The sequence below is a fragment of the Petromyzon marinus genome, chromosome 61 (assembly GCF_048934315.1).
Source record: "Petromyzon marinus isolate PM22_M1 ecotype Great Lakes invasive population chromosome 61, UKy_Petmar_22M1.pri1.0, whole genome shotgun sequence".
Lineage (NCBI taxonomy): Eukaryota > Metazoa > Chordata > Hyperoartia > Petromyzontiformes > Petromyzontidae > Petromyzon > Petromyzon marinus.
Genome location: NC_133727.1, coordinates 11,077,836 through 11,104,110, shown reverse-complemented (window position 1 = coordinate 11,104,110; position 26,275 = coordinate 11,077,836). Strand labels below are relative to the sequence as shown.

General features: G+C 46.1%; 1 protein-coding gene across 6 annotated transcripts; it reads left to right on the top strand.

Moving 5' to 3' along the window:
• On the top strand, positions 1-26,187 carry NUP58 (nucleoporin 58). Of its 6 annotated transcripts, none has more exons than XM_032977118.2 (15): positions 1-236; positions 3,793-3,908; positions 5,696-5,812; positions 6,393-6,545; positions 7,123-7,500; positions 8,362-8,392; positions 9,220-9,285; positions 10,085-10,259; positions 11,412-11,491; positions 12,314-12,432; positions 13,503-13,585; positions 15,059-15,311; positions 16,724-16,804; positions 19,590-19,691; positions 23,874-26,187. In XM_032977118.2, exons 1-15 carry the CDS (start codon positions 160-162, stop codon positions 24,053-24,055), a joined length of 2,013 nt encoding a protein of 670 aa, XP_032833009.1. In that variant the 5' UTR covers positions 1-159; the 3' UTR covers positions 24,056-26,187. The 6 variants fall into 6 exon arrangements, with proteins under 6 accessions (XP_032833009.1, XP_032833008.1, XP_032833012.1 ...); XM_032977117.2 differs by having other exon boundaries at positions 15,059-15,320; XM_032977121.2 differs by lacking the exon at positions 19,590-19,691.
• Positions 26,188-26,275: the final 88 nt, after the last annotated feature.

Genomic DNA, 26,275 nt, shown 5'->3' with positions numbered 1-26,275 from the left:
GACGACTACTGTCTACCGTCTTCCGGAAGACACGAGGGAAACGTTGGCGGAGTGGGCAGTTGCTTCATTTATTTTTTCGCGCCGATTTTGTTTGACTCGACGGGGCGGCCTTCGTCTCGGGACGTCGCGAAGCGAGGAAGCGGGCACCTTCTTGGAGCCATGGCGACGGGCACCAGCGGCTTCTCGTTCGGCGGAGCCGCCTCCACCACCGGCTTCGCTTTTGGCGCCACTGGCGGGTAAAGGCCTACCGCGGTTTTGAGGCGCAACTGGGAGGGGGGGGAAACCGGCAGTGGGCCGCAAGACGTCATCGCAATGCGGTTCGGTGGCGGCCATTTTGGTAGAGTAACGCCGCCGTTTTGTTGGATGCAAGTGCCGAGGTGGCGGTGCGCGTCGCGATGATGTCGCGGGGGAGGAGGTGGGGGTCGCCTTCGTTGTAGCGGATTGTTACCTACGTAAGATGGACGCCGCGGGTTTCTGCCTTTATGGGAAAACGCTAGCGTAGTCTTTCGATTTAAAATTGTTATTCGGGTAAAGTCTAACATCGCCAAGTGACGAGTGTGCATTGCGACACCAAATTTATTGCGCACGTTTCACAGCAATGTTATTCAACTGTAAAAGAGCTGTGCAGGAATTAAATACGATCGCCGCCAGAACGGCTTCAACTAGTGGGGTGGGTTTCAGGATCTAGTTTTTTCGGTGTAACGTTAAAATAACTCTTTGGCAGTGCAGTATTTAACACAATGAACTCGCAGCACCGCCTTCAATAGCAGTGTAACAAGAATAACAGTGGAACAACAATAGCAGTGTAACAACAGTAGCAGTACTAACACCAATAGCAGTGTAACAATAACAGTGTAACACCAACATCACTGGAATAACAAGTGTAACAAGAATAGCACTGGAACACAAATAGCACTGGAACATCAATAGCAGTGAGTCAACAATAGCAGTGTAACAAGAATAGCAGTGGAACAACAACAATGTAACACCAATAGCACTGGAGCAACAATAGCAGTGAAACAACAATAGCAGTGAAACAACAATAGCCGTGGAACAACAGCAACACAATGTCATATGGCGTGCCACATGACCATCATTCAGAATGCGCCCGATCTGGATAGATCTCTGGAGCTTAAGCCTTTGATTTGTATGCGAGTCACTGCGTGGTTGGTGAACACACGAGCTACACGTATGTAGTGGGCTATCGAGGACGATTCCATCCGCATCTATTGTTGTACTTTACTTATATGGCCCCTCGCGTTCAACCCACAGTGACCAGTAAATGTGCTCTCTGCTGCATATCCATCAGACCTGGACATGAACTTTGCCAACGAACTCATTCAAGTCTTTCACGTCTGACTCTTGAGGGTAAGAAGTGCCCAGCTAAATTGCTTGAGACGTTGCAGGCACTTAGTCTGCAGTCAGTGTTCCCCAATGGTTTCGTGCCACTTGGGATCTTTCTAACTTTGCCAGTAACAAACTGCCAGGGTGAGCGGACATTCTCCCTTTTAGGCAGAATTAAAAAAAATGAGCTGCGGAGTAGCGCGTTGCCAAAGACGTCTCAGCTCATTGTCACTTACGTCAATAGAGTCAGACCTTGTCAGACAGCGAGATTTTGACAATCTAGTGGATGATTTGGCGAGGAAGAAGGCAAGAAAGACACCAATATAGGAAAGCAGAGGGAGGGGGGGGGGCTCCAAAAGACACGTGCCCAGTGGCCTCACGGGACCCTGATCCGGCTCTGCCTCTATACCATTACGTTTCGCATGAATCAACATCCCTCAATGGATCCGTAATGTAAGTGGGGAAATAACTTAACATTGTTGCTGTCATATCACACTCGGGGATGTTGAGTGGCGACATTGTCGAGACTGACGAAACGACTTGACTCCCCGTGCACCTCGTGGAAGAGTGACGGACTGACGAGACGAAATTCACCAAGTCACGATGAGTAGGCAGATCTAAGATACGCTTCAGTCTCATCATTAGAGAGATGATGAACCCCAAATATGGTAATTGGATACACTGTATGTCGTCGTCGGCAGTCCGAGGGTGACATCCGTCAAGGTTTAGTGGTGGCTCTGGAGGTGGCTGAGGAGTCCCAGTGAGTGATGTGGTACAGGAGGATGTGGAGCTGAGTGGACTAGCCAATGACGGGTACCAGCGGTGTCAAGATCGGCCTCTGTGGAGGAGGCTCGTGAAGGACGCTACTGGGCAGTTGGAGGCAGTCACCCTCCAACAACAACGGAGGGCGGAGGAGCGACGTTCACAACAACGAGCGGAGCGCCGGGTGGCTAAAGCACAGCAAGTTGGCACAGTAGGGGGCACAGGTGGTGCATCAGCCAGTCGTCTCAGTCAGTTGACCCGTGGCATCTGGGTCTGCCCCGTGACCTGCCAGCGGGCGTTCGACACTTCACGTGGCCTCAAGGTGCACATAGCCTGGCACAAGGGTTGTGGTGACGTCACCGCCACTTAGTGATGAACGGCAGTTGTTGTATAAGAACACGTATGTGTATATATACGGAGTAGGCTAATTTGTTGACCTGATACTATTTTGGAGTGGAAAAATGTTCGCGCACTGCTTGAGCCGACTAGATTTAGAGAATGACTAAAATTAAATCAACATATTAAGGCTTGACCAACGTTGTTCAGGTTGTCGTCTATATGTTAAACTTCCTTGGCAGCATACGTAGCCAACCATGCTAATCTGGAGGTGCACCTTATGCAGTATGACCAAGTTAAACAGAATTCTGGCCCAGTTAACACGAACTGCTTGTATCCATGGGTTTCTTGTTCATCAATGTGAAATCATGGTCAAATGGATTTCTTTGAAATGTCTCACCTCCCTTTTAGACAAAAACACACACACGTACACTACATATTGAAATGAACGTGGCTTACATTACGTACCATTATATAACAGACATGAAAAACAATGTCTACCAATCTCATGAATGTCCTACATTCTTGTCTGGAAAAATGTGCACCATACTTGGTTCAATCATTAGTCAGTCCCTAGACATTGTGTCATTCATAGATTCTGGGTAATGCATAGAGTCTGTTTAGCTTGTGTTAGTTGCTATATTCTGGAACAATTATTCCACTGGGTCAGTAACTAATGGTGGCATGGGCCTCCTGGGAAGGTGGGGGGTGGTGTGCTTTTTGAGAGCTGTTAATTTCTCAAAACGAAATCATTATTGAGCATTTGTAAAGCCCTCCCTGCCACCCCACGTATGTCCTGTATCTCACCTACCCGACATATTCAACATACAGTCGCTCAGCTATATTGTAATAGAGGGGTGGAGCAGTGGTACAGTGGTTGGCGCACTGCGTTATGAACCGTGTGACCCGAGTTTGATTTTGAAACACGACTAACATCACTGGCAAATGATACACGAACCTGTTCTGGATCCCTCCTATTACTGACCAGCACTGAATAATGTGGCCAAGTATGGTCAGACAACACCCCCATAACCGACACAGCATGGGAAGTCTTTCATCCAACAGTGAATTGACAAAGGACTGTAAATTATTACCCACATTTAATTTGTCAACGGACGGAAACAACCTCTTAAGTCACAGGTGTCTGAAACCTGGCTTTGAACCCGGCATTTCAAATGGGTGCTGGCTCCACGCTCTGACCTCTGAGCCACCCAGCTGACGCGAAGAAGTAAATTCTTCATGACCCCACCCCGAATCGTGACCCCCACATCACGACAGTTTGTCAAATCGCGACTTGGATTGGATCATGACACACTCGGCCCCTCTCACCTTTCTGTTGTGCTGTCGCAGGGGTGGCACCACGACGGCTCCTGCAGGCTTCAACTTCGGAGGGCCAGCCACCACAGGCGCTGCTACTACCTCTGTTGCGCCCACCGCCTCACTCTTTGGCACCACGGGCACCTTGGGTGAGTTGTTATCACTATTCTCATATACAACACACTAAATGAAAACATTAAAAATATATATCCCCGTGTTAGGGAAGGGCCGTGGAAGCGGATATCACAGAGCTACCTCTGAGATCGATTCATTTAGGGGCGGAACTTTTCTACCTGCCCTGACATTGAGAGTAATGTTAGTTTCATGAAAGTAAAATCTATATTTGTTTAGCTCTTAAAGCTGGAATTTAGGCAAATGAAGCACACAGCCAAATTTAATGCGATGGGGCGTTTTGTTGTAGTCATTGGTGCCCGGGCTCGGACAATCGACTCATTACGTTTTCTAACTCTTTAGATGCTCCATCTCTTGATATCACACCAATAGCACAATCAGGAGCAAAGTGAAAGGATATTGCCAAAAAAACATTCACATTAAAAAAGTAGTTCTTTTCTCACTGTCGTGATAATTTTGTTGTTGTTTGTGCTCTTTGTTTTGGTGCCATACTTTAATTTGTTGATTCTTTTTGAATTTGCTTGGTAAGTAGGGGTTTCATTTGCTTGGCAGTGGCTGTATGTGGGATTTGGTTCTTATATATAATTAATGTACAGCATTATGGAATGCTATGAGCTATATAAAATATAAGTATTATAATGGTCTCAGCATGGTTATTGATGACTGCACCCAAACAATTTGATTGAATGTAGTGTTTCACTTAATGATTTATTCTGGCTCCTGAGAATGGGATATTTAGGTCTGATTAACATGTGATAAACATTCTTTACAGGCAATACAAATGCATGCTCCTAGTGTAGATAACAATCCATATTGAAGTGGATTAAAAAAGTATGTCTGTGACTTTGTCTTCTGGAACTATTCTCTGACACAGGATGGTGCACCATTAGCTCTGTAAGTTTCAGATGCAAATATCTTAGTCCAGTGTCATGGCACCAGTACTGAAGGCGATCCAGAGCCTGAGACCAGGAAAGGCAGCGGGCAGAGATGTTCTCCCAAGCGATAATTGCGTACAACGTTTAAAAGGAATTAATTACAGCTTTTGAAGAGACCTTATTTAACTACAGAAGCTGTAATTGGCAAATATCAATGCATTTTTTTCAGTTTTATTTGAAATGGTGGGGACCGATTGTTTTTTTTACAATTTTATGATTTTATAATCCCCTGATGTGTGTCAATGTTTCTGTTGTCCATGACCACTTGCCTTGTACACCTGAATCTTATTTTAGTTCCAACATTCTGTGTAGAACACATTGTTGATTTAAGTTAATTCCAATTCCATGTTCACTCATGAACTGGTTAAACAATTCAAGGCCTGTCTAAAAAGATCTTGAAACTCAAGCTTTCCTGAATAACTGAAAATATAATTATGATTACTGGACGTTTTACTTAAAATACACATTTGTCTGAAAGTACATGTCCATGAGTGTATGCATGAGACGTAATACCCAATCTATACCACTGCCTCTGGAGTGTACTATGTTATTAAACTGTACCACACGGGGGCCTGCACAGCCAGAAGGCTCCGGTGGAAATTTAAAGTGATTTAGCATCGCCAAGTAATGGCTAGAGCGAATTACGAACGGGTCCACCGTGCAAAATTCAGTGGATGCGAAAAGCACAAGGGCCCCAATAATTAAATTATGCAGAGGCTACGTTGCAAAAGAGGCAATGAATCTGAATGGCCTCGGACCCTGTTAAAATTAAGACTTGAATAATTGATGATGTACACGGCATGTCACGTCTTGACCTTCACCAAGTTCATTTGCTGACCTGAATGCGTTGCTTTGGTCTGATTTGGCAGGGCTGGGCAGGCCAGCAGGTTCTGCCACTTTGTTTGCCATGCCGATGACAAGCAGTAGCTCCATGGGGGGTCTTTCCCAGGGCACCTTCACTGCCACCACCAGCGCTCCCACAACAGGTAACGGGGACGCGGTACCTTGGGGTAGTCATTGTTCGTTTCCGGATTCGTTGAATTGTCACAATTCGTAGTCGCGTGTGTTTTTTTACATTGTGCTGTTTGGCTGTCACCTGATGAGGCTGGTTGTAATTACCAGCGTAACGTCACGGTACTCGAATTGTAAATGTTGTAGTGGGTTTGCTCTAACACACCGGTGTGCTGAAGTAGTAACTAAATGCCATGTTTGGTTTACGTGGCAAACCTTACTAATTGTCTGTGTCGGGTAGTGGTGGGTCTAACGACACATTTATATTTATGCGATCTAACTCCAAAAAAACCTTTCATGGATTGTGGTGTTTGTAGCGGCCCCTATTGGCCAGAGGGATTATGTAAAATCATGTATGACATGCATTGAAAGAAAACATGGATTCTTCCACACGCATATCTGTTGAGCTTAAGAATCCACATTAATTTATTTTAGAATGCTTCCTTACATCGATGGTATGCACCCGTCACTGCACACACAACACTTCATTGTAACGGTGCGGTGGTTAGGGTGCGCGCAAATGCACAATTGTATGATATTTTTTTTTATCTAAAGGCTTACTGGGAGCTAGCGGAGGACTCTCATTAAACCTTGGAGGAACGACAGCTGCCACCACAGCGGCCGCTGGTGGCTTGAGGCTCGGAGGAAACATGTTCTCTTCAGCGGTGGGAGGCTCCCTATTTGCAGGGACCAGCACAGCAAGCACTGGTCAGTGTTGGTACGGTTGCAGTGGTACTTCTAAGGCTGCTGCTATGGTGTAATTTTTACCATAACGGGGAGCTCGCCAGTTCTTTCTGCTGGCGTGGTAGTTGAGGCAACGGGAAAGTTTCTTTAAAATCCAGCGGTATAGATGTGTACGCCCACAGACGATTGGAGGGTTGTGTGTGATGGGGTAAAGTGTGGGTTTTCGGTTTTAACCTTACTGTGGTAATTATTATTGGATTTCGATTTAAAGCTTTCGTGACTGCAGGGATTCATATTCTTGGTTCTTTCGGTAAAGTAACGTAGAAGGGAAATAATACAAATAAAACATAGTAAAATAAAATTATCACGACGTTTCGGCCACAACGCAAGCAGCTGTCTTTCCGACAGCTCTCAAATGAGTTCCTGGTGCGATGTATAAAAACATTGCCACTGAGGAGACAAAGGCTGTCGGGCATGGTGCTGGCCACCCACCCCTTCGTGTGCCACAGTGTCAGTCTTCATAGGTGCTCGCTAACAGCACTTGCCCCTACAGTATGTTAAGGCTATACGGGGGATTTTTGTCTTTGTGTTTTAACTGAAGGCACAGGCCTGAACTTGGGAGGCACAGCCGCTGGCCAGGGAATGCTCGGCCTCGGGGGCGGCGGTGCAACCATGGGGCTCGGAGGGACGGGCTTGGGGCTCGGAGGAACAGCAACTGGGCTCGGAGGAACAGCAACTGGGCTTGGAGGAACAGCTACGGGGCTTGGTGGGATTGGCACGGGCCTTGGAGGAGTGGGCTCCGGGCTGGTAGGTGTGACCGGGACAGGACTTGGTGGGATCGGCTCTGGGCTTGGTGGGATCGGCGCGGGACTCGGGGGTATGGGCACGGCGCTTGGTGGAATGGCTGCTGCCGGTACCAACGTACCGGTCAGCAAGGGGCTCGGAGGCGTGGATTTCACCAGCTCCTCTGACAAAAAAGGTAAAGTTTGCATCGCTCTTTTTGCTGAACTTTGTTCAATCGTGGTTTATATTTTTGAACGCTCGTGTGCATCGCGCACTGGATTCTTCCTGCGTGAAGCAGCATGCTCCTTGTTTATAAAGCAATTGGCCAAATATTAATTTGCAGGACTTGCCTGGAAATTAATTGTGAGACTCGCAAAGGTTGTTCTGCATAAATAAATTACATTTATTAGTTTATACCTTTTTTGCATGTGTCTTAATATCTGCGTGTTATTTTGAAACACATCACTCACTACCTTCATAATTAGGAACTGCTTTAAAACAAAATGCATGCTATGCTAAATATTTGGGTAGTGACCCTTGTTAAGAGCAAAGAGAGGGGGACATCCAGATCCAATGTTCACATATCATATGAGCAGCTAACCGCTATTAAGTGACTAACTAAGCTTTAAACAAAATAAATAAGTGGACTATATATCTCCATATATCTGTTTCTCCATTTAAATTTTTAAGTATCTTTTTCTACACATCTCGTCAACCAAACGGCCTTCTGGGAGTGTAGAATCTCAGGAGAATTTGACCATTAACAAGCAGCATTGGCTTGTTCATACAATAATAACCGGTCCAGGGTTTGGACCGGTTTGCCTGTCAATGAACCGAAGCTGCTGAGAATATGCACTCCCATGACTATTTTTTATGATTCGACAGGTCATGATTTGTTTAATTTTTTTTCATGAAGTGTTACATTCCTAGCAACTACAGTTATTGGATCTTTCCCCAAGTAATTGTGAACATCCATGTCTTCCCCCTCATGTGTCAAAAGACATTGCTTAACTATTAACAAGCCAGCTAATCTGTGAATTGTATTTTTGTCCTCTAGACGACAGACTGTCTGCTGGCGGGGGCCCAGGGTGAGTGCATTAAAAACATAAGGGGCAATCTCTGACCCCCAACATTCTTTGGCTTGGTGACTCAAGGTGTTTACGCCGGGCCCGTGTCAAAGCACTGTGTCAAAAATCCATTCTTGAGATCTTGGGTTCTTGTCCAGGCAGCCACTTGCGATTAAGCCCAGTTCTCAAGCGCATTGAATACCACGACAAACTTCCCAGCGAGGCCATTAAGGGAGCCTTCAATTTGTTTTATGAGATTTGCAGTACAAATAAAAGTGCCGATTCAAACATGGGCGTAAGAGACTAAATTACCTGCAATGTGTCAGACCTCAGAAGCTAAGATGGGCTGAGTGGATAATGCTTGGATGGGTGACTGCCATGCAGAGTGGCTGTGTGGGGTTACATCGTGGGCAGCAGAGGGCAGTGCAGCAAAACGCATTGGTGGGAAGGCCCCTCGTGGCAGTAGATGGACAAAAGTGCCGTACCTGTGCAAGTACGAGCAATGTAACAAATTATCGGCGCTGGTAGAAATTGAAGCTACGGGTAATGAAAGTGATTTTGAACCCCGTGGGTTTTCTCTCAATACCATCTTCTCCACTGTGATGGCTGGCAGAAAACGCACGCAGGTGACAAAGTGACTGACTTGATTTTTTTGCCGTACTTGTGCATGTACGAGTAATGTCACAAATGATAGTCGCTCGTAGAAATTGAATCTGCAGATGATGAATGTGATTGTTAACCACGTGGGTTTGCCCTCAATAGTATCTTCTTCACGGTGATGGCTGGAAGAATCAGCACCCAGGTAACAAAGTGACTGACTTGATTTTTTTTGCTTCCATTTGTTTAAGGGACAGCAAGACACTGAAGTCCCAGGTTCTGCCACCTGAGATCTGCAAAGACGTTGAAAATTTCCAGTGAGTTTTGCTTTACTCGTCATGTTAAATGTACGTTATTTATTTTGTTTACAAGCGGGCGATCACCATTTGAAAGGGATTTCTACTAATTCCCGGGGGGATAGGTGTGCGGACAAATAAAAATGTTTAATATGAGGCCAGGTGGCTTAGCGGTCAGAGGACGAAGCTGGCACTGCTGAGATCCTGGGTTCATATCTGGGATTCAACCACCTTCGATTAAATGGAGTTAAGTCTACGATCGCATGTCTAATCGATACAGGGGTGACCTGAATTCCAAACGTATGGCATATGCAAATTTAATAAAAACAGCAGTTCGTACGCACAAGAATGGATGCACGTGTTGCGAGCTCACGAATCGATATTAAGCAGTGAATCGATGATGCGACATTCCACCCCTACGAGCCACCTTCTAACAGCGCCTCTTAAAAATAAGTCGGGAAAATTGCTGCATAGCTTGAGCAACGTTTTACAACGTGTGTTTGTCTTCGAAAGTTTTTCATTAGGTGTGCAGAAGCCGGCGCGTAGTTGTTGGCAGAATGCTTTTGCATATTTGCAAATATCAATTTTTTTGCTCTAGTTTGTGTCTCCAATATTTTGGCAACTCATTAATAAAATTGGCCAGTTTTCTATAGATGAAGTCCTTAACAGCAAAGCAAACAGGCTTAATGCCTTGGTTGGAAAACGTTAAACCCTTCCATCCTGCCGACCTAGCAACCATTACACCCCAAGAACAACAACTTCTTCAGTTTTTCCCAATGTCCCCCCTGTACCACCCTCCACCCGTTGCTCCGGCTCGCAGGAAGTTCGTTAAGGATCAGCGACAGGTGCAGGAGGAGATCGGCCGCAGCTCCTCCAAGGTGATGCTGCGGGTGCAGGAGGAGACCAAGGCTCTGCGGCAGATGCTGTCGCTTGTGGCTGCTGGGCTCCAGCGCAGCACGCTTGCGGTCGACAAGCTGAGAGCAGAGGCTGCCCAGGTAAAGAAAGAAGCAATGTTCCCAACCCCTTGAGCTAGGAGCGATTAAAATCCTGAGTTTTATAAATAGTGCGTGCAAGGAGGGTGGATGGGTGGGCCCTTGACCTGACATGTAGAGCATGGCTGAATAGATGATGGGGCAGTGATTAGTTGTGCTCACTCAGTTGAGTTGAGCATACTCAAGTTAGAGACATATTGAGTGCTGCCAACAGTAAGGAGACGTGGGCATGAAAAGGGATGATGGCCGGTAGTCGAGGTTAACGATGGAATGGCAACCTAAACTAGAATCTTTGGTTCTTTCAGTAAAGTCACGTAGGTGAAAAAATAAACAAAAAATAAAATACAAAAATAATACAATTAAAATAAAAAATACTTACAGCCCTGCTCATTTCCCCCCCCCCCCACTGCCCTCTCTGACTTATATAAACCCCCTCTTAATTCCGGCATCTCTCCCACTTCAGTAAAAAAAATATTGCTGTGGTTGTCACACCTGATGATGATTGCTTGTGTTGCAATCGAAACGTCGTGATTTATTTATTTCTATTTTATTATTCTTTTTTTATTCACCTACGTGACTTTACCGAAAGAACCACAGAGTGTGGATCCTTGCAGTCATGAAAACTTCAAATCTAGAATGAACCTAAACTAGACTTTTTGACCAGGTTAGGCCCACTGAGCTATATAGCTTTTTTCAGAAGCAACTTGGCCAGAAATGATAGCTAAACTAAGTGGCTTATCACGCATGTTGATTCTAAATGTGCATGGGAAAAAACAAATATACAAGCATCAGAGTCTGGATCAAACCCACGACCTCCTGTATACCAGGCAAGGTAGTTAACATCCCTTGATCTTTAGCCGTGATCAATCCGTTAGAACATCCACTGTGGAAATGGAGCGATGAAATCAGTTAACGTACAAGTGCTAGATGGATTGTTGCTCCACGAAAGTTGGCGGCGACTTGCAGTGTTCTCCATCTAGCGGTGGATTGATCACGGCTAAAGATAAATTTAGTATGACTTCGAGCGTTTTTTTTTTTACTGTATTGTAAGTGTAAGAATCGATACAAGTTGGTGCATTGTTCTCCAAGCTTCATATTTCCTGCTGGCAGTGCTGATGATTTACACGTGCTCGTTAACTTGCGTGCGCACTACAGGAGCTGAAGAACGTGGAGATAGCGGTGCGGACGCGAGAGACGCCAGATGGCTTACAGCACGAGAACACGGCGCCCACCGAGTGAGCCATGCCCTTCATTATCGGTGCCCTTCAGTTTTGCTTTGCAAGTGCTTATTCACGTTTATTCATTAGTTCCCTCTGTCCGTAATGATGATGGGGCACAATATTTGTAAACGGGATCCTCTTGTGAACGAAACTTGGGTGTGAAAGTTGGGGACTTTCCCAGGCCACTTTTGCAAATGGGTATCCAGGTTTCTTTTTGGAGCACTCACCTGTTTCAGCAAATTAAATGTGAGATCATGTAAACACCTGACCAAATTGATCGAAAGAGTTGCCCAAAAACTTGGGAGACACATGATAGTACCAGCGAGGAAGATACTTTTCTTAGCTGGTTTTCATTTCCATGTTTTTGACAAACCGTATGATCAATGTGTGCCAGTTTTCTATAGGGTAACTCTCGAACAGCAACACAACTTTATACCAAACTAGCTTTACTACCCGGCTTCGCCCGGGACTTGGATTCTTGTCTTGGATTAATACATGGCCTACGCGGAGGGTTTGGGGGGGGGGGGGAATGCGTGACGTCAGCACGCACACTGCGTGACGCTGCCGCATGCGGGTGACATCACATATGTGACGTCACCGCTCACTTGCCGTGCAAAATATATCCATTTCGAACAGACACATTCACAAATTTCCCTTTTATATATACTGATAAAATATTGTCTCACATTAGATCGATCATATTACAGACGGACAGAGCAATGCATTTTCGCTCCAAACCTGGCTTGTTTAGCATTAAAAATTACAAGAGAATGACCATGTGGTTGAGTAACCGGCTGTGGCGGTATTGTTGGGTCTCCTCCCTGTCTTGCCGCTCAGGTATTTCCGCCGTTTGGCCGAGCAGTTCGAGGTGCAGATGCAGCTGTACAGGCGGCAGATCGAGGAAATGGAGAACCACATCACCTCCCAGGCCACCAGCGCGCACATGACACCACAAGGTGCGTATTGCGTCTTATATCGACGAGGCTCGATTATTGCAACTCGCTACTCTAAGGAACGTCTGGAAAAAAACATTACTGAGCTGGAGCGTGTACAAAATTCCCTGGCACGTGTCGTGGCGCGTACTGCAAGATCCGACCGTGTCCGTCCAGTGTTCGCCGAGCTGCATTAGCTTCGGTTGCCGAGTGAATACATTACGAGGTCACTCTCATTTCTACACAAATTGCTTGCCACAAATGAACCACAATACTTTGCTGGTCTCGTCAAGGAGCATACGGTTTTGCTCGCAGCGGCTTTTGGCTAGTGGAACTATGCACTTTTAAATAATCTAGATTGAAAAACTAAATTTCTTCAGAACTACTTTTTTGTGCTTAGTTTGTTGTCCTTCCCCCGCACCTGCGATTAGCACGGCTGGCTACTTACGGTGCGAAAGAAGTTCAACATACATGCATACATACATCTGTACTGGAGGCCCTCGGCGAAGGATCGCTTGGAGGGATATCACCACGTAGAGACATCGAGCCAGCACTGCCTAGGGGCCTGGGTCTGATCTTAGGTTGTTAATCGATTGTAAATGCATACATTTTTGTCATTGTTTACAGGTTAAATTTATCAATTTGAAAAGTCATGAAAAAGATTATCTTGTTATGTGCCGTTGAAGATCACTCAATCTTTTCATGTTTTTTTGCATACGTTAAATCTTTCTCAAAACATCGAACGTTCCACAATTTTATTTGAATCTGCCATATCGTTAATTCCTTAATATCGGATGATACCTTTTGGCACCCTGTGTTTCCTAAATGTTGTCCCAAATAAGGTGAAATGGTGATTTTATTTGCTGGACTTTTGTTATAGTCTCTATTTTACAAAATGCAAGGATGACAAACACGCTCATCCCGCTGAATGCTCGACAGATACAAGGCCCGTGCTGCAGAATGCTCTTGTGCCGTATTTACACGACGCGTGCCTTTGCATTATTCAAGTGAAGCCGACTCGAAGCTCCAAATGCTCGTGACAAACGTACGCCTCGTCATTTACCCAGCCTGTCTGTATATCGTACGTCCCGCAGACTTGTCGTTGGCCATGCAGAGGTTGTACGAGACTTTCATCGCGCTCGCCGCGCACTTGCAGACCGTTCACGAGACTGTCAAGGTGAGAACGTATCTCCGCTGCCCTCTGAACGAGCGGTGACGCGTTCGCTTCCAAACCCAGGCCACCGCCTCCAAACCCTAATGGTATCATTGACATCATCGGTGTCCACATTTTGGTGCTCCACTGCTTCAGTCCTCGGCCGGTAGTGGACATTCCAGGTTACACTTTTTATTTTACCAAGTAAGGCCCACTGAGCTATATAAAACGAATTTTCGAAAGCGACCTGACCACAAATGATAGCCCAACAAAGTGGCTTATTGGATGGAAATTTATAGCAGCCAAATACTCTCAACGCATGTTTCTAAATGCGGAGGGAAAAACCTGAGGACCCGGAGAAAAATACGCACAACCATGGGGAGAACATGCTAACTCCAAATATACAGGCGTTGGGATCGAACCCACGACCTGTATAACAGGCGAGGTAGCTAACCTCTCTCAACCACATCCACAGCATAAACCATGCCAGGTGCAGATACCTAATGCACAAATGGGAAATGAAATTCTCCAATGTGTGACTGGTCATCCAGAACAGACCATACAATGTATAAAGACGCAATGCCCGATCCACAAATATGGAGACATTACTGCTCCTGACGCTGGGCTTGACCACTTGAATGTAAAATTTTAGTTCTTGCTCTGCGTCTACATCAGCCATAGAAAATGAGAAGATTGCTGTGGTGGAGACCAGTGTCTCTTGCCCAGGATTATAATCGGTCGTTGTTTGCTGCCTTCTGACTGCGCACTGCTGAGATTTTCCCCTGTTCACATCCAGGCTGAAGCCTTTTCTCTTTTGCCCATGGCTCTCCCTATGAACTGTCTTCATTTGCGCTTCTACCACAATGTCCTCAACTCCCTGTCTGGCCAAAAGCAAACGTCATCTCTTTGCATGCTGTAAAAACGTATCATCAGCCCTGATCCAATCCGCAGCCGAATGAAAGCGTCGCCAAGCCATTCATCGTCGAGCGATGTAACAATCCAATTAGCACCTGCGCACGAGCTCATTTAATCGCTCCATCTCCACGGTGGATATCCTTTCGGGCGCATTCCCTCCCTTGGCTGCCACCCGGTCGTTCTTCTCAACCCCGCTGGAGCGGCGGCCAATGGCGGTAACCGGGAACCCACCCAAGAGGTCGTCAACCACGGAGGTGGAGATGTTTAGGTGTTATCTCGCAAGACCCTGGGGAGGCGGAAAAGTCTTGGGGGATGTAGAGTTCTTAATTCAGCAGCGGGTTGATCATGGCTATGGAGGCGATACACCAGTGTGCTAAAGTAGTAACTGATTGGTACGCTGTGTGTACGTCACAAACCTTACTGATTGGCCATGTCGGGTGGCGATGGGTTAACGACGCATTCATATTTTCCGCGATCTAACCAAAAAATTACTTTTATTGCCATGAGTAACGTTGTTAAAAGGGACCGAGCACTTCCATTTTGCCCAGTGCTTAATGACTTGTCGCGATCTCGTGAATGCAGAGGCAAAAGGAGCAGTACCTGAGCTTCCGCAAGACGTACCACGGGGACGACACGGACGTGTTTGAGGCCCACCGCACGGCCAGCAAGCGCGTGCGCGACGGCCTCGTGCCTGGGCCGGGCCTCACCACGGGCCCCGCGCCCTTCGGCAGCCTCCCCAACGCCGCCGCCGTCGCCATGGCAGCCACACTCACGCAGCAGCAGCAACAGCAGCAGCACCAGCACCTGGGCACAGCGGCAGCGGCGGCAGCAGCAGGTTTCTACAGTGCGATTTTTTTTTTAACGTTTGCATTGCACTATTTTTTTACGATGCGATTTGCTTTGTATTTATTCCGCGTGTGTCATCATGTATGTATGCATGTATGAGATTAGTAGAGCACGTGTTATTCGTGTAATTTTTACAGCATGAAGGCAGTCTCAAATGGGTTATGTTGATGCCATGTAAGCTCCACAGAGCATTTCCGACTTGAGCCTACAGCCGAACTGGCGACCAGGTAGTGACATATCCTGGGCAGTGGCCGGCAATGAGTTTCACAAAGAAGTTAAGCAGCGCTGTCGCTGGATAGTGCCTGGATGGATGACTGCCAATCAATAACACAGGGAGAGGGTTTTTTTGGGTTAGATAGCGTAGATATAGATGTGTCGTTAAACCCGCCACCACCCGACAGAGCCAATTGGTGAGGTTTGTCATGTAATCAAAACATGCCAATTAGTTACTAGTTGAATTGTTATTGTAAATTCGAATTACTCTCCAACACACGGTGTGCTGAGCTAGTAACTAATTGGCATGTTTTGTTTACGTGACAAACCTTACTCATTGGCTGTTGGGTGGTAGCGGTTTTAACAACATTTATATCTATGCGATCTCACCCAAAAAAACCCCTCTTGTGGATAATATTGGTGGGAAAAATTACATGTTAAAATAATACAGGTGTTGTAGACTACTGTGGGGCTACATTGTTAGCTGTGCAGCAATGTCCGTTGTACCATACAATTCGCAGATGTTTTATGTTCCCAACCTTCAGCCCACACTGACGAGCATTGTGAAGTACGGTCAAATATCCATAATGGAGGTGTTTAGTTACAAGTTCAGCACAACGATGTGTTGGAGAGTAAACCCACAACATTTATAATGCGAGCACGACATTTCACAGGTAATTACAACCAGTCTCATCAGGTGGCGGATAATATTGGTCGTGAAAGCCTCCGTGTTAAACTATGGTCAAATAACACGCATAGCATGGGCAGACCCTCATCTGGTTGTGGATTTGACCAAAGGGCTGTGCCTTAACCCTTTCCCGTTGGGAGATGTCTGTAAGTCGCAGGTTGGGTGTCCCGTTCACCCGCTGAATCTCAGAACGCGCGAGCGGCTCGGCGTTAATTTTATTTAGAGAGGCGTAGCAGCGCCGTTGTTTTTAAAGACATTGCACTCACCGCAGAGAACCATTGCAACACGACCACACACCCTCCCGCATAGCCTTGTGGGAACCTCCGTACCGATAAAATAATTTTATTTCAGTTTTTCCTCCGGTGTCGTTCTGATGATGCACACACGTACGTCATTGGAACGGGGAAACGGTTAACACTGATTGAGAGATAAAGACCCAAGAATATAAAGGTGTGAAGGTTAATGAGATTGCTTGTGTGTTTCTGTTGTTTCTGCCGCAGGGTCCCAGGGCTCGCTAGGTCTGGGCATAGCTCCCTCGCTCGGTACTGGCCTCTCAGGGGGCCTCGCCTCATCCCTGGGAGGTACCCAAACGCTCACTCTGCCCTTTGGGTCGTACCCATTTACAGTGCCCATCGCCTGATGCTCTGGTCTGTGAGCCTTTCAAGTGTTCGAGTTACATTCGTGGTCCCGTTGACGTTTATTAATCCACTCCGGAACCTGCGCAACGAGCTGATTTGATTGCTTCCATTTCCTCGGCAGACGTTCCTTGGGTTGCCACTCCTATCCCTATTTTTTGTTTTCTTGGCCGTCCCTTCTCCCAACGTGCCCTGCCCAAATTTACATCACAAGGACGGCAATTATTTTGCACTATTACAATTTATTTATTAAATAAAGAATATTAAAACTCACACGAGTGCATTCAATTTTCTTTTACTTTTTTAGAGCATTTTGCATGCATAATTGGAATGGATAGGAACAGTAGGAAACCCATAAATGAAATAGGTGATTGGTATTTGACATGCTTGGGATATGAGGCTAATATGGGCTTGTTAGCTAGGACCTTGGAAGGGACGCCACTACTGAGACCGGATGCTTTAGCTGTGAGGTGAGATCTGCGAGCAGAACATTTAACGATTATTTGGTGATACCGCGTGAGCCATGGTGCACAAAGCACAAAACGACGCTCAACTCAACACATTTTGTCAAGAGCACTGCCTGAAATGGAAAACAACAAATCAAGACAACGTTTATGGGCAACAACCCGAGAAGAACTATTGCCTGGACAGTTGCCTATCACGTAAAAGTATATAAAAAAAAAATTCACGACGTTTCGGCCACAACACAAGTGGCCTTCACCTAATGAAGGCCACTTGTGTTGTGGCCGAAACGTCGTGAATTTTTTTATTTTTATATATATACTTTTACGTGACTTTACCCAATAGAACCAAAGAGTATGGATCCTTGCAGTCACGAAAGCTTCAAATCTAGAGTTGCCTATCATTTAAATATCTGGGGCCGTTGCCCTAAATGTTGCCTATTGTAATTTGATGTACATCAAATTGGGCCTTATGAAACAGTTTGTCAGAGCTGTAGATTAGGAGTCGGCAGCCTTCAAGTACCTTCAAGACTTCTTCCCTAAGCTGTTTGAGGCAAAGGTCAAAGCCGGTGTCTTCATCGGACCACAGATCAAGAAGATCCTGGAGTGCAATTAATTCCCCAATAAGCTCACTACTAAGGTGAAAGCGGCTTGGGACAGCTTTGTCGCAGTGGTTCGTGGCTTCCTGGGCAATCACAAGGTCGAAAACTATGTGGAGCTGGTTGAGACTCTGGTGGAGAACTACGGCACAATGGGCTGTAGGATGTCCCTCAAAGTCCATATCCTTGATGCTCATCTTGGTAAATTCAAGGAGAACATGGGAGCACTCGGAGGAGCAAGGCGAGCACTTCCACCAGGATAATACTGGACTTTGAACGCCGCTACCAAGGACAGTATAACGACAACATGATGGGAGACGACATTTGGGGGCTGATTCGTGAAAGTGATTTACAGTATAACACTGTAACAAAAAGTATGTTTTTTGTTCCTGGGTAGTAAGTGTTATTTCCGAATTGCTTATGCCTCAAAAGTACAGAAAATGGCTTATTCCCAACAAACTTTGCTTTTGTGACCAGGAAAGTGATATTTTGAAATTTACCTATTTTCAATGAGAAAATGTGTGCATCATGAGACCTCCTTTGCCAGTATTAAATTATGATGATAGGGTTTTCCCCTTTCTGGCAATAAAACAGTTGTGTTAAGATGTTAAAACACCAATCTGAAAACTTTGCAAGGAATCATGTCTGCATTAACCACATATACAGTAAAACCTTATTTTGCGAGCATAATTCGTTCCGGAAACGTGTTTGTAATCCTAAACACTCGTATATCAAAGCACTCGTATATCATTTGTGATCACGTGACGCTCGGCAGACAAAGCGTATACGTACACTACTCGTATTGCAAGACCTCGCTCGTTTATCAAATTAATATTTATTGCAAAACACTCGCAGACCAAGTTACTCGCAATCCAAGGTTTTACTGTACTTGTGGTGCAAGAAAGGTGAATAAGTCACCCAAACACATACAAATAAACCATCCCCATCCTGACTTAAAGCTTTCATGGCTGCGGGAATTCATATTATTCGGGTCTTTCGGTTAAGTCACGTGACTTTGCCGAGAGGCCCAAAGAATATGCATCCCCATCCTACCAGGCAAAACCCGCTGAAGTATTAACTTATTTTTCAGAAGAAACCTGGCCACAATTGAGATAGCTCAACAGAGTGGCCCATCATTTGGACATTGCACGAAAATAATGTAAATAATCTCGATGCATGTTTCTAAATGTGGAGGGAAAAATCCGAGGACCCGGAGAAAAAATCCACACGACCACGGGGAGAAAATGCAAATTCCAAATATATAGGCTTCATAGTCGGCAAAACGGCAGCAAATTAAAACGTGCAAACAAAACGGCAAAAAAAACCTCATTTGAAAAATGCACATCAAAATAACTAATTATAAATCTTTATAAGCATCATTACAAGTTGGGAATAAAATAATGAAAAACAACCGTGAGAGCAAGTGTGTTTGAGGAAGGGTGTATCTGCCATGGACGACAATACAAACTTTTTGTAAGATTCTGGACTATGATATTTTATTCCATTATGGCCTAGCCTTTGTAGATTGAGCCTGCGTGTGGCGCACGGTGCTGGTTCGCCCCCACGCGCGCATGCGCTCACTTGCGCGCACACACACGTAGAGAGAGAGCGCCTTCTGTCTCTCTTCACGCCGTCGCTGTGCTTGCTGTGCTCCGTGTGTGGGGCGGGCAGGCTCTACGTTTGGAGGGGGCTCGGGTTTCTCCTCTGGCTCCTCCTTCAACTCGGGCTTCAGCTTTGGCGCTGCCAACAAGCCGTCCGGCAGTCTGAGCGCAGGCAAACATTTTCGTTGTTTGTTCTTCGTGTACAGCGACTGTTGAGACTTCTGGGTGCTTCGGAAGCATAGCGAATGCCACCCTCTAGACTGCACAACCATGCCGGGGCCACGCTGAGCCAGGTCGATTTTCTAATGCAGAAAGCGCCGAGCCGTGCCATTAACGTCGCCACGCTGTGACTGAATTGAGACGCATGTCGGCGACGCGGTTGAAGCCGTGTTTGAGTTGCATGCCGACTGACGGTACACGCAACGAATGCGTCGTTAGCTCCATCACTGACCCTGCTTGGCCTCCGAGCCAGATGCAGACGGACGTCTTGTGAGGTCAGCGTATCGGCGGTTAGGTTCTGGCTTTGCATGGCAAACGACCATTGGAAAATCACCCATACTGTGAGAGCCTTGTGCTGGTTCAGCATGGGTGAGCCAGTGGAAAAAGGGGCATCACTTTCTGCAATACAGCACAATCTGAATTTCTAACAAGTTTAAATTGGAGGAGGCTGGGTTGGCACAGAGGTCAAGAGCAGTGAGCTGGCAACACACTGAGATCTTGGTTTCTCATTCAGGCAGCTGCCTGTGATTAAACCAGGTTCTCCATTGTAGTAGTGAGTTGATAGTCTTTGGCAGGACACACCAATGTCTGCACAAAATTTCATCTCATTAAATTTGGTTGTGCACTTAAATTTGGCTAAATTCCCAGCTCTGGCAGATCATTGTAGGGAATTGCTTGTCCCCTTCTGTGTGGCACAGAGGTCACTTGGGAGTATCTGTGTGCCATTCCCTAAACACAAATGATTGCACTGCTCTCCCCTAATGGATTCTTTCGTGTCGTGATATGAAGCAGATATGGATTTTTTATTAGATTTTTTCTTTTAAAAAAAGCACGCGAACGGCAAAAAAAGAGCATAAAATTGGTATTTCAAGATGCTTAAAATGGAAGACGCAGATGGCGGGCTCAGTGGGGCGGTCAGAGGACTGAGCCGGCCCCCTTCGATGAGTTCTAGACCGCACTAGAATGGATTGGAGGCAACGAGCGATGTCCCCCACAAATAGGTTGATTGGTTGCTTTACCCAGGCCCCTCTCGCGAATGAGACTTCCCCTGGTCTCACGTGAGTTCTCGCCTGATCAAACAAAAACTTGACTTGCCCAGTGAGCTCATTAGGGCCTCTGACCTGCTGACCTTCTAAGGCCTTGCAGCCTCCATCATTTGGAAAGAGATGCCCCTGCTGACGTGCAATCATTACCAAGCGTGTAATGATTCATTTATTAAAATGTATTATTATGCTCACGATAAATCAATTCATGCATGTAAGAACCAACTATTTAATTATGTGCAAGTTGTATTTAAATGTAAAATTTAGGCTGATTGGTCTCAATGAGACACTCTCAAAAGTATAGTCTTATACTGTCTATTTTTTTTCATTATTTGGATGATAACCCATTGAATGTTATTGGCATAAATTGTACATAATTGATTCTCGTGACGTTCTGTGCACCTATCATGCACGTAATAATTTATTAATCGTTCTCTACTTAAATACCGACAACGCTACACCACCGGCTTGCTGTGCTCGGTGGATTATTTGGCCCGCAGCAATTCACCGCAAATCCTTAGGTGTTGCTTAGTGCCGCACCTGCCGCAACACGAATCGCAACTCAAAAGACCCACGCTTTTTTCCCCTAGTTTGGAGGTACAAATATATGTATAAAATAATCCTGGCCTACTACAGCTGGTCCAGATGCCTGCTTATTGTGACATCACACCAGTATTGGGATTCCATGTGGCTTGCGAGCTTCGACCATGGCAGCGCTCTAGCCTCGTTCACAGGACACGGGAGATAATATTTTTACATTGGGTGTAAGTGGTGGACGCACACTTGTTATCCAGTGCTTTGAAAGCAGCGTTGTTTCGGTGGATCACAGATAGGCAAATAACTATGCATCAAATCGTCAAATTAAAATCGATTCCTGTGCATGTGATGCACGCATCACATGTATGAAATGGATATTTATGATGTATAAAAATGAAATGTAAATGCATTTTGAATGTTACACTCGGGTAAGGGGAGCGAACAAAACTTTATAAAGGAGACAAATTCTGGAAACGGCACAATTAGGACAGTAAAATTATAAATTCTGTTCTTGATATTAATTGCAACCTCAAATCACGAGAGATTATCGATTCGTTGGCGGTTGAATAATTGGACACCGAATTAAAGATTTGGAACTCCTAAATCCGCAGGTTGCAATTTCGCCAGGAGATGGTAGCACAACAAGCAGATTAGATAACCCATCTGTGTCGATCTTCTTTTACGTGTTAATCCCCTCTTCTGTCTTGGTTTTCTCCAGTTACTCCAGTTTCTTCTCATACACAAACACTCCCTAAGAAGGCATGTGGCCAAACGTTCCAATGCAGGACCATCTTCAAACAGGATCTGAGGCTTTTGTGAATAAATAATGACGTAATTATAATAACCTTTTAAATAATTTGCATTTACATAATATCATGAATGTGGTCATCAGTTTTTGCCATAGCATGACCTGTAAACAACAAAATTGTTGCCAGAAGGATTTGCTTTTAAAGGCCACTTAAATTCCTCAGCAACTCAAAAGCTCCATACATTTCATCTCAATCATTTGAATGCCCGACTGTAGTTTATCCCTGGGGACCCCCCGGTGACAGCTGCCCCTATAGGGCACAAGGTGAACGCAGCACCGTCCTGCAAGTGGATATCAATGTGCCAGTAGGGGGCCATGCTGGTACGCGGTTTTTCCGTTGAGGTATTTCCAGGTTATTCACATTAGCACTTTGACACCGGCACCCACTCGGCCTACTTATTTTCTTTTAACATGACAGGATCTTCAACGTTCACTGTCAAGCAAACCACATTTTTTGGTAAACCCCTTTGTGAGACGTCTGCAAGTTGCAAGGTGTTGGGTTTCTCATTCACCGCCGAATCTTGGAACGCGCACGCGGTTGGCGTTAGTTTTATTTAGAGAGGCATCGTAGCTCCGCTGTTTTTAAAGACATTGTACTCACCGCAGAGAACCATATTGACACGACGCACTCTATGATAGCTGTCGCCAAAACTGCCACGCGCCCTCCGGCATGGCTGTGTGGGAGCATCAGTATCGATAGTTATTTTATGAAGTTTTTCTGATGACATGTACGTCATCGGAATGGGAAAGGGTTAATACACCCAACAGTATTAACCAGGGCACCTGCAGGGTTTGAACCAGGGGGCACCTGCAGGGTTTGAACCAGGGCAGCTGCAGTGTTTGAACCGCAAGCCTCTGCAACAAGCTACAAACGTACTTGCTCTCAGTCGTATCACCGCCATCGGATAGCACTTCATTTTCAGATGAGGCATTCCACTACACTGTTATCTGCACTGACTTAAAATTTTACATTTCCCTACGTGAAAATTTGGCGTGCACATAATCCAGCACTTGAACAACATTATCCCTGGCACCTGCTGCTGCATGCACAGGTTCCACACAAAAAGGAGCATTTCAGGCACATTTCTGGGGTCCTTGGGCATCTGTTCCAGATGCAGTAAGTAGGACCCTATCAATTCGGCGTCCACTTTCATTCTCTGCACGACATACAGCAGCACATTAAACCATTTTCCATAGACTACGGACAGCATTAATTAAAATCAATGTGTCCTTGTGTTATACAATCTTGTGCTTTCTGGCACCACATTTCTGCACCCTGATCTCTTGTTTTGATAATATTTTATAGTTACTGCAGGTATCTCTTACAAAATTACCTCTTGTCTGATTAGGCTGTCAGTGAAACTCATGGCCGCTAGACGGAACTGCGGAAGTGCGCTACTTTTCCCGGGTTATTTGTACAGCCTGCCGCTCGACTAAGCGTTGTGAAGCCATTTATACCGGTGGGTGGACAGAGGCGAGGAGGGAGAGTTTATCACACTAGCCCCTTTGTTTCAGCTGCGGGGGGCGACAAGTAGATAGAATCGAACCGGCAACCCCCCTGCATCGCAAGCCAAGTGTTGCTCACCGCAGCTACATCATAGCGCAAGTGCACGCAGTTACATGCAAATAATATTGTAAGTGTGGCCAGCGATAGTTTGGTGGGATCTCCTAAAAGGTGTGGACGACAGTCGCGGACCCCACGCGGCACGTGTAATGGAATCCCCCCCCCCCACCCTTGTGGCGGCAGGCTTTGCTGGCACAGCAGGAGGGAGTTCCACCTCCGGGTTCAGCTTCAGCAACCCGGGACTCAACCCATCAGCTGGGCTCACCTTCGGCGTCTCGTCCACGCCTGGCCTGGGTCTGGCCAACGTCTCCCAGCCGCTGCAGCTCAAGAAGCCACCACCGGGGAACAAGCGCGGGAAGAAGTGAAACGACGGGGGCCGGCGGTTCTGTTTGTGGAGCCCATCGACAGCGGGTGGGCAGAGCGACCGGGGTGAAATGGAAGAAGCGAAGGGGGTGATGAGAAAGGGGTTTGGGACTGGCAAATGGTGCAGTGACATAACAACTTTTACATTGTCCCGAATTCACAATGTTAAGTTAAAAAGTGTCTCCCTGATCAAGCAAGCGAGCAAGCATTGGGGGCCTGGTGACCCTGACCCGATGGAGAAAATTCAGCGTTGCCATTGTGGGGGACCGGTCCCTCCATAGGACAACTGCTGTGGACATCGAGGTACTTGTTTTTTTCCACCTTTTGGGGATGGCGTGCCAAGTCAACCTCTCATTGGGGTTCGAATTGATGTTCTTCTGGTTGGGGCAGATGCTCTTCTGGTTGGGGCAGATGCTCTGACCACAGCGCCACCCGGCCGGATTGACCCTTGCCAACGACACAAAAGAAAATTGACCACGTACTATTTGCTGAAGCACAACTTTCCACTTGTCTGGTTTTTATGATGGGGGAATAAGAGCTGAAATGTATTCTGTAAAAAGCCCAAAGTGCCCTTCATCAATCGTAAGCATACTTTTAATCCCACTTGCCCCAAGTCACACAACACTCATTACCTCGTATGTAAAATAGAGAAACCCTAAAGTTTCTGTTCAACTCGCTGAGTTCCAGAGTTGGGAATTGTAGCATTTCATTGTATGAAAAACTAAACATTACCATAGCTTACTTCTTTTTTTCTCCCCCTCAATTTTAACTTGGCACTAAGCTATACATTTTGCGACCCAGACACAGGGTGGGAAGATGAATTGCTGGGGAGGGGTGGGATGTGATTGGTGCATTGGGGTTGGAGGGTTGTTGATTGAGTGGAGCGCAGATGTTGAATTCCCACAACTGTTGATGAGAAGCTGGCCCGGAAAAGTTGCTAGGCTCACATTCCCATGGCAGTCTTGGCCGAGGTGAAGTCAGTCCCTACCACACCGTTTGGCTCTCATTTTGAAAAGTAAAGCTTTACTCGGCTTCCCAGTTCAGTCTCCAGAGTGTGTTGTTGCCATCGTGCCGTGAGAGGGAGAAGCCGTGAGGAACCCCCCCGGGGGGGGGGGGGGGCGGGGGAGACATCGGTGTCAGAAAACCGCCGGTAAACGTACCTTTTTTTAAAACTTAATGTTTTATATACAAATAATAGAAAATTACAAAAAATACTTTTGGTTTGGAACACTGTACCTTAAAGCAAGTGTACATTAAACTGTTAAGCAAGCGTACATTAAACTGTTAAGCAATGTTATAATAGTATCCCTCTGGCCACAGAGAGAAAGGGAGGTAAGGAAGAGGCAGAGAGGATGTACTGGGTAATACAACGCCGCCCGGCTATGGAAGCATTGTACAATAATCTATGCCTGTTGCAGAAACAGCCCGGCATGGCTTTGGGTTATGTTGCACCATTGGTCTTGGAAACATAGCACACATTGTGTAGGGGTAGAGCACAGGGCAGCAGGTGGAAGGTATGGTTAGATGACTAGAATGGGGGAAGTCAGGAGGGGAAAAGAGAAACTAAAGCCATCTCTTATTTTACCAGGTTCGGCCTGCTGAGCTATATTGTAGCTCTTTCTCACAAGCGACCTGACCACAAATGACAGCCCGACCGAGTGGCTTATCACGTGGAAATTTAGAGCTGCCAAATACTGCAAACGCATATTTCCACATGTGGAGGGGAAAAACCGGACGACCTGGATAAAAATCCACGCAACCACGGGGACAACGTGCAAACTCCAAATATATAGCAGGCGTTGGGATCGAACTCAGGACCTCCTGTATATTCCGTGTGGTAGTAAATATCTCGCCACCGTGGAACCCACCAGGCAAGTGGCTGTCACTGGAATGCTTATCAGCAGCACGAAATGAGACCCGTTGATGATTTCCAGGTGGATATATTTTTAACGATAGTTGTGTGTGTGTGTACGCGTGTGGTGTTGTTCTGGGAGTAGTGGAATGTGAAAGTTGTATGATTTGCCGAGGTTAAGGCTGCATCGGCTTTTAAACCTCCCAACGATGGGTACTGTGAAATTGCTATGCAGTATGAATGTTGTCTAAAATAAAAGTTGCTTTCTTTGCGCAAGAGAGACCGAGTCTCAAGATGCCTTTTTTCAGGAGGGGTCCTGCATGGAGGCGTTTGACCATTTATACGGAGTTTATTTTTGTTCACGTGGGGA

Coding starts and splice junctions, on each gene's coding strand:
- NUP58 (XM_032977117.2), top strand. CDS start 160: ATGGCGACGGGCACCAGCGGCTTCTCGTTCGGCGGAGCCGCCTCCACC. Junction 6,546..7,122: donor GACCAGCACAGCAAGCACTG/GTCAGTGTTGGT, acceptor TTTTAACTGAAG/GCACAGGCCTGAACTTGGGA. Junction 11,492..12,313: donor GAGAACACGGCGCCCACCGA/GTGAGCCATGCC, acceptor CTTGCCGCTCAG/GTATTTCCGCCGTTTGGCCG.